The 9,157-nt window shown below is 37.1% G+C and overlaps 1 protein-coding gene across 1 annotated transcript; it reads left to right on the top strand.

Moving 5' to 3' along the window:
• Positions 1,038–3,291, top strand: LOC18788267 ((R)-mandelonitrile lyase 1). Its single transcript, XM_007226241.2, has 4 exons — positions 1,038–1,167; positions 1,287–1,946; positions 2,056–2,893; positions 3,010–3,291. The coding sequence occupies exons 1-4, from the start codon at positions 1,065–1,067 to the stop codon at positions 3,047–3,049; spliced, it is 1,641 nt and encodes a 546-aa protein (XP_007226303.1). The 5' UTR covers positions 1,038–1,064; the 3' UTR covers positions 3,050–3,291.

Genomic DNA, 9,157 nt, shown 5'->3' with positions numbered 1-9,157 from the left:
TCGCAAAACTTTAATTTGGTTGTTTTTTACCCCTTGCCGGGCTGTTTTAGCTTTTAATTTCTTAATTTTACATTTCTTAAAAGATTTTGACATTATAATATGTCAAAAGACTGAAAACTCAACTTCCGTCAATTAACGTAATTGTGATGTGTACTTGATTCGCAATGATTAACAAATTATAATGGCAAAATGACTAAAATTGAAACTAGGTTTAATTACATCAATTCCATTTGAAACTTCGGTCAAATCTTACTTTACCCCCTTAAACTCAAAATAGCCTACTTTCATCCATTGATCGAGGTTTGCTGACCCACTTTGCCTCATGCCGTCAACTCCATCCAAAAATCTATTAACTTTGATGACGTGGCAGGAGTGTTTTTGTAATTTCGTGCACATAGATCAGAATCCACCAATTGAGTGGGTGATGTGGCAAGTGGAGCCCACCTCCATATAGATAAAAATATAATTAAATATTCTAATAATTAAAATAAATCAGAAAAAATATATTCAAAGAGTATTGGTGTAATTAAACCTTAAAACTACAGAGACTAAAGTATAATTTAGCCCAAATTATAGAAACTAAAATTGAAAGCATAAAACTGTTATGTGTATTCTTTGCACATGGTGCCAAAATATTAAAATATAATATAAAATGAATGACAAAATAAGAGAATTAATAGAGGTTAGGTATTGTTACCTAACTCAGTTTTAAGTCTATCAATATAGGGTGGAGGCAATAACAGTAAAGAGTCTACCACAATTAGTAGGGACAGAAATGAAAGGTGAATTATTTTTTTCTTATTGGGTGGAGAAATAATTCTCTCTTCTTAATTAGTTTCTTTTTTTATTTTATTAAATAAATTATTTTTGTGAAAATTTATTGAATAAATTATTTGTACTGTCTTGATCTCTGAAAACGAAGTTGTAGGTTTATTGACATTGAGGGGCATTTAAGGTATTTTTGAAAACTATCTTAAGGTTCCTTTAATGAACAACCGTCTATATATAGACAATGTTCTCTAACGAGCGTTAACAACCAAAAAAGTATATCTGGCTTCAAAAACATGGAGAAATCAACAATGTCAGCTATACTATTGGCGTTGCACCTTCTTTTCGTTCATCTTCAATATTCAGGGGTTCACTCGCTTGCCAATTCTCATCCTCATGGTAAATTACTTCCTCCCAAACTCGAAAAAAGAAGTGCATGTGCTTTATATTATCAATGCAAACACTTGTTCATGTATATACTTCAAAACAATAATCTTCATCTCTCTCACATTTTGCAGATTTTCGCTACTTGAAATATGTTTACAACGCCACTGATCGAAGGTTGGAAGGGTCATATGACTACATTGTAGTTGGTGGAGGAACATCAGGGTGTCCATTGGCAGCAACTTTATCAGCAAATTACAAGGTGCTCCTTCTCGAAAGGGGCAGTCTTCCCATAGACTATCCCAACACGTCGACTTCATCCGGGTTTGCAGCTAATCTGCAGCAGGAAGATGATGGAAAGACACCAGTCGAAAGGTTCGTGTCCCTAGATGGTATTGATAATGTAAGAGGCAGGGTCCTCGGCGGCACCAGCACCATATCTGCTGGCACCTACGCCAGAGCTAACGCGTCATTCTATAGTGAATCAGGAGTTAATTGGGACTTGAATTTGGTTAACAAAGCATATCAGTGGGTTGAGGACAGTCTTGTGGTCAGGCCAAAATCACAGTCTTGGCAATCTGTTATAGGAAAGGCATATTTGGAGGCTGGTTTTCTTCCAGACAATGGATTTAGTTTGGATCACAAAGAGGGAACTAGACTTACCGGCTCAATTTTTGACAATAATGGAACGAGACATGCATCTGATGAACTGCTTAGTAAAGGAAACCCCAAAAACTTGAGAGTTGCAGTGCATGCCTCAGTAGAGAAGATCCTCTTCTCTTCCAATAAATCAAGTATGTTCAAGTCAGATGATGATGGAAGTGTGAATAAGAATAAAATTTTTCCTTATTATTTCCTTTTGATTTGTTTGATAATAAACTATAAGCTATTGGTCTAATGCAGGCTTGTCAGCTATAGGAGTCATATATAGGGATTCTTACGGAAGGCCTCATCGGGCATTTGTACTCGGTAAGGGAGAAGTTATATTGAGTGCAGGGACAATAGGGACGGCTCATCTTCTACTACTTAGTGGTGTTGGCCCAAAATCTCAGCTATTATCGCAGAGAATCCCAGTTGTTCGTCACCATCCTCACGTTGGGCAGTTTGTGTACGACAATCCTCGTAATTTCATTAACATTTTGCCCCCATATCCAATCGAAGCCTCAATTGTAACTGTTATAGGCGTTAGAAGTGAGTATTACCAAATTTCTCTCTCGAGCTTGCCACTTGAGAAACCAGCCTACAGTCTTTTTCCTGCATCTTACCCCCTCCCAAATTCGACTTTTGCTCATATTGTTAGCCAAGTTCCAGGACCTTTGTCTTATGGTTCTGTCACGCTAAAATCGTCATTTAACGTGAAAATTCCTCCAAATGTTAGATTCAATTACTTTTCAAATCCCACGGACCTTGCTCTTTGTGTTAAAGGCATGAAGAAGCTTGGTGAGGTCTTAAGGACAAAGACATTAAGACCATATAAAGCTCGAAATGTGCCGGGAATTGAAGGTTTCAATTATTTGGGAGCACCTTTACCAAAGAACCAAAATGATGATAAAGCCTTCCAAAGATTTTGTCGAGATAATTTCGCCACATACTGGCATTACCACGGTGGAAGCCTTGTCGGAAAGGTGCTTGATGATAGATTCCGTGTTACGGGGATCAAAGCATTACGCGTGGTTGATGCCTCCACATTCCCTTACGAACCAAATAGCCATCCTATGGGCTTCTATATGATGTTAGGAAGGTATACTCGCAACCACTAGAGATTCTCAATCCCTAATTCTTATTTGGTTGAATATGGCTTTCTACTGTGTCCCATTGCTCTTTTTGTATATTCCTTCAAATTTGTGTTTTTGCCAGGTATGTGGGCCTTCAAATCCAGCGAGAAAATTCGGTCTGATACCGATTGGAGAAGGCTATTCATAGTATTCAAGATTCCAAGTTCCAACCGAAGATCTTGGTTGGATTTCCTCCTTTGCTTTTTAAGATGAATCAATAATAAACCCATGAGTTCTTACTCGAGGGAACTAGGGTTCGGCTTGCAAAAAGGGGTAAGGCTCATTATATCCCCCGGCTAAATGTACCTCTTTATTTTATATTGAATAAAATTCCCTTGTCATGTAGGGATTATTTTAAAATTAAATAAGAATCTTTTCGTACAACTTGTCCTTGCAAAACCGGTTCATAAAAAGGAAATGATGCCCTAAAGCTTATTTTTCAAAGTCACTTATTATTACCATCAAAACATTACAGTGAATTTAAGATTTAAGAAATTCCAGTATCAATTCGCCAACAACCTGATCGTAATGTAGGCTTATGAAGCGAACTGTACGCAGGCAGGTATTTTTTTATATATAGTTTTATTTGTTAATAACAACTGTTTTGCTCGCCATAGAAGCAAGAAAGCATGTTCATGTGCCCTACAGTTCACTACATATTATTCACCATAGCACAATTGAGGTTGATCTCTTTTTTACCTTCTGCAATCATATCCAATTCTTCTTGTGCGGAATGATTTCTTCATGTCACTTCAGTTCACAGGAAAATAGCTAGTGTTAATTTCTTAGGTTAAGTGTAAGGGGTTTTGGAGAATTGACAATGCAAAGTTGGTGGAAGAAAACAAGTGGCGTGAGTGGGTGGATAAGGACTTGGTGCCTGTTTTGAAACTAAACATGTATCGAATTGCTCGGGAGGCTCTTGAGTCATATCACCCCAAAGTATCATTTCGGTTTCTTTGCGAGGAAATCAAAAAGTATGGTGGAGCTACAGCAAAAGTAGGGTGGAGCTACAGCAATGTATTTTTTGTCGAAGAAACTCAAGAAGAAGCTCAATATTGCCGACGAGCGTACGTGCAGCCTTGTATGAAGCTGCTGAAACTTGGGCGGAGGCTCTCAAAGGCCGGCCATTTCTTGGTGGATCAAACCTTAACTTAGTGATCTTTCTGTATATGGTGTTTTGCGCACCATTGAGCACCTTAAATCTGGCAAAGACATGATCCAGAACATGTCCATTGGTGAATGGTATATTCAAATGGAAAGAGCAGTGGGATGTGGTGACAAAACCGAGAAGTACTTAACTTGGCATTTATCAAACCAACTTTATATTCAAGAAAATCAGTTCAATTGACAGTCGGTTCGATGCCGGTTCTGCATAGTGGCATTCCGACCACATTCGGTTGGTTGTGGGTTTGGGCCTCTTGGTCTCCCCCACCCCCCCTCTAATTTATTTCTTCTTCTGTCAACAACAGTAGATAAATGAACAGACTTGGTATTCTTCCTAAGGCATGTATTTCTGGATTTTTGGAGCCAAAAGAATTCTTGCTGTTACAGAATTTTGTTGTATTATGCACAAAGCTCCTTCTATAAGTTGACAATTTTTTTACAAAGAGTCAGCAGGATGCCCTGTAATCTGTCAAGAAGTCTTCTTCATAAACCCAAAAACCTCCCTTTAAAATTGTCACAAAAGTTCGTCTTTTACATAAACACAGGCTCCTATAGTCTGAGCAGGACTAGGAGAATGGCCACTGTTGAAATTGTGTTTTGAGTATAAAACTATAGTTTTATCCAAAAATAAAAAAATAAAGTTGCAGACTGCGGACCAAATGATGAGGCCTAGTAAACTTAATGCCCTATCTATGATTCTAATCTGGAATATGAATGCTTGCTCTTTTGTTGTTGCTCTTTTTAGAGAATTAAGCTATGATGTAAGATGATTTAATCCTTCGTTGCTATGAAAGAAAGTCCCTAGTTTTCAATTTCTCTTTGCCAAATGTGTTGAATTATAAGTTTTAAGCTGACTTAAGAGTTAGCTAATTTAGCATTTCGTTTCTTTAAGTTTTATAAGTCAGGTGTAAGGATCTCATTGTATGTCTAGTTGAATGGCTGAGATCACCTTGTGATATAAGGGATCCAGCTACTATGCCTAACGGTAATATTCCCTCACTCTAAATGCGTGAGGTTGTAAGAGAGAGAAAGACTTAATGGAATGAACATTCTCTCTGCTACACGTATAGCGGAGCAGTATTATGTAATTCTTCTTGCTTATTCTCCTTCCTTTCTTCTGTGATTTCTTAATCAAACACTTACAACACTAACATGGCCTCAGAGCCAGGTTTGATCATCTAAAGCTGGGTGTTCAAAACTGTGAAAGAAAATCATTGGGAAATTTCCCTTAACATTTATCTTTGAAAGCAATTATAATGAGTAATTAAATAATCTTATGCATTTATATTTTTACTTGGTCAAATTGGTTTAATGTCATTTTATTAACTTTGATCAATGACTTCCTTTGTAGGCTTGTGTGTTGTGAAAACCAACTCAATTTGTATGCCAAAGTGTGCCACCCAAAGATAATATGCTAGTGGCCGATTAAAGAACTTCAACATATCCATGAAGCAATGATGATGAGGGAAGAAGTGCAACTAGCACAAGAAGAAAAGAATTCAAAAGAATGCATGAAGTGCCTCACCCATGCCAAAAGAAGAAAGGAAAAGAAGTATGGGATGGAAAGAAAACAAGAAGAAATTGAATTCACATGCTTGTAAGGTGTCATCCACTCCAAAGAAGCTCAAATTCAATGCATCTTATCTAAAAGAGGATGAAATCCACAAGGAAAGGAAGAACAAGAGAAAACAATTCAACAATGGAATTGATTCCAACCACACTAACATAGGCAAGATGAAGTGGGAGTTAGGTATTGCACTAAAATAGGAATGATGGTGTTGGAATCCATCATGATGTTTCTCCTTCTTAGCCTATAAATAGAGAAGTCTTCAAGCTTCAAAACACACACCAAGCTCACAATCTTCTCTTGAGCTCTCTCTCCTTCCTCCAATTCTTCTAGTTCTAAATTTATGTTTTAGTTTTATATTATGGGAAACTAACTCCCTAGCTAAGGCTAGGGGGAAAGCTTTTAATATGAGTATGTTATTTTTATTAGTTTGATCCTAACTTAAGCTTTAATATGAATTTGTAGTTTTTCTTTTTAATTAATTGATGAATGGTTGATAATCTATTTCATGGGTTCAATCATGTTTTTCCCGTTGTGTAGTAAAAACTTTCATACTTTTAAAAGATGAGATAATTACTAAGATTATTAGAATTTCGACGAAGATTTTTTTTGGATAGTTTATTGTCAATGGTACAAGTTATGCTTAGATCTAAAGGAAATTAAAAATAGCTTTAATTATGTTTAACAACTACAATGGAAAATATTTTGTGGATCAAATTGATAAGAGTTGCATGCTTATGTTAAAAGTGGAACCCCAATGCCTTAGTGTTTTAATCAATTGAATTTTCTTTAAATCAAATCTTGCATAAATCTACTTCTCAATCTTAATTGTTCTGTCTCAACTCTGTTATTTTCTTTACACTGCTCTCTGTGGATACGACACTCGGACTTTTGAGCTACACTCAGCGGCGGACCTGTGCAGGTGCAAAGAGGTGCACTGCACCTTTGGTTGCCAGAAAAATCCATTAGAGCAGCTGGAGTTGCACCTTTGCTTCAAACCAGAGACACACGCAATATGCTCGACGAAATGCCCAAACCAAACTGGGCGCTGCGCTCTTGTTTTTTTTTTAACACAGCCTGGCCAAAACCACGTTGTTTTGGACCAGGCTTTAAAAAAATAGGGAAGCTGCTGGGCCATTTCTCTTGGACTTTCCAATTTCTATAATTTCTTACTAATTGGGTTTTAAATGGGAGTTATCTTTATTCAATTGGGTTTTGGAAATTCCTTATTTAAGTGGGATTGGAATTCTCTTTATAAAGGACCAATAACATTATTCAATTTCATCAAAGTGTGTGTGCATCACTGCTATACGACACCTTCGCTTGGGTTTTGCAAAGTGGTACAAATCAGAGTTTGTATGTGAGGATAATCAAAAAGTATACTGGAGGTGCATCTATGTATTTTGATTCAAAGAAACTCAAGGAGAAGCACAATATCGGCGACGAGCGTGCAGCCTTGTATGAAGCTGCTGAAACATGGGTGGATGCTCTAAACGACGGGCCATTTCTTGGTGGCTCAAACTCTAATTTAGCTGATATGGCGTTTTGTGCACCATTGAGGGCCTTATATCTGGCAAAGACGTGATCCAGAACACGTCCATTGGCGAATGGTATACTCGAATGGGAAGCGCAGTGTTGTGCGGAAGCGTCAACCAACTGCGAGTGAAAAATAAATAACAACAGGCAGGAGAAAAATAGAACAAAAAATAATCAACAAGAACAACACCAAGATTTATACTGGTTCGGCAATTGCCTACATCCAGTTTGGAGACGACGGAGTATTCCACTATAATCAATGAGAGAATACAATAGTGTTTAACCACTCAGAAAACCCAAGCCCCAAATATACCCAAGCTCACACACTCAAGAATATAAAAGGGATACAAATTGAGTACAATTTAGAGAGGGAAAAATAATCAACAATAGCAACAAAAGCTTAGTTGCCTAAACTATTATTTTTCTCTCTCCCAACTTCTCTCTTCTCTCATCAACTCTCGGTGCTTTCCGCTCTACATTTTTCCCAAATGCATGTTCCCTTTTATAAGCCAAACATTTGCTCTTCAACCACCCAACGGCAAAAGCAAAACACACAAGTCAAAAAGGTAAAAGTAAGCCATCAATGCTAGCCATTAATTTGTCTCCAATTTGTCTGCTAGCCGAAAGCACCGCAAGATGTCTGCCAGCCGAAAGCAGTTTTGCTTTTGACTATTTTTGAGCCAATCATCAACAATCTCCACCTTGGCTCAAAACCTCGAAGCAACACTCTCAATGGTCGTCTCCCAATCCCCCATGGGGCAATCAACAAACTTTACAAATGCCAATTAAGTCTAAGCAATGCTTAAACTTGAGCAACGAAACTTGCTTTGTCAACATATCCGCAGGATTGTCAGCAGTCCCAATCTTCTGAAGAAGAATATCTCCCTCACTACTACAAAAAAGCAAAAAGACGACGGTAAATCACCGTCGTGTATTTGGTTTTTCAATGGTCGTGGAATCCACCGTCATCTTTTCCCTCATAAACCACGACGCTAAATAACCGTCGTTGTTAAACTATACAACGTCATCAAAAAATACAAAACGACGTCTTTGTACTGCAAAAAGATCTAAAAAAGCAATCGAGGATGATAATAGACGACCAATTCTCTAAAAAGACCGTCGTTAAAAAGGGAAAATATGACACATATTAAGAGAACAAGGCCGCAAGATAGACATACAACGACGACAATAAAAATACGCCGACGTTAAATATAATTTTCACGACAATAAAAAATATGACGTCTTTAAATACATTAGAAGACGACGTTATTGATACCTACTACGTCGCACATATAAACACAACCGTCGTACAATTAATTTTCCACTTCGATTTTTCGATAAAAGATGACGTGGAAATAGTTGTCAGTGTCATTATTTACGACGTATGTGTTTCTATAGTAGACGTTGAAAAACTAAACAACGTCAGTTACAAATATATGAGAGTCGTATTAAAAAATTTATACGTCCTATTTTCAGAAACAAACAACGACGATAAATATTAGACGTTGTTAAATACAACAACGTCGGAAAACAATAAAAACAGACGTGTTTAGTCTGCTAAAGTTCTAGAAAATAGTCGAGGATGAGAATAGACGACCAACTCAAAAAAATCACCGTCGTTAAAAAAGAAAAATATGACACATATTAAAAGAACAAGGCCGCAAGATATACATACAACGACGACAACTAAAATACTACGCCGTTAAATACAATTTACACGACAAGAAAAAATATGACGTCTTTAAATACATGAGAAGACGACGTTATTGAAATCTACAACGTCTCTTATTTACAAAAAACCGTCGTGAAATAAATTTTCCACTTCGATTTTTCTAAAAAGATGACGTGGAAATAGTTGTCAGTGGTCATTATTTACGACGTATACATTTATATAGTCGACGTTGTATTTATATGTATTCATTACTCACGGACGCACTTTAATAATAATAGACGACGTTGAACT

Source organism: Prunus persica, chromosome G1, assembly GCF_000346465.2.
Source record: "Prunus persica cultivar Lovell chromosome G1, Prunus_persica_NCBIv2, whole genome shotgun sequence".
Classification (NCBI taxonomy): Eukaryota; Viridiplantae; Streptophyta; class Magnoliopsida; order Rosales; family Rosaceae; genus Prunus; species Prunus persica.
The sequence above is the reverse complement of the archived record's forward strand: the minus strand, read 5'-3'. Positions and strand labels throughout refer to the sequence as shown.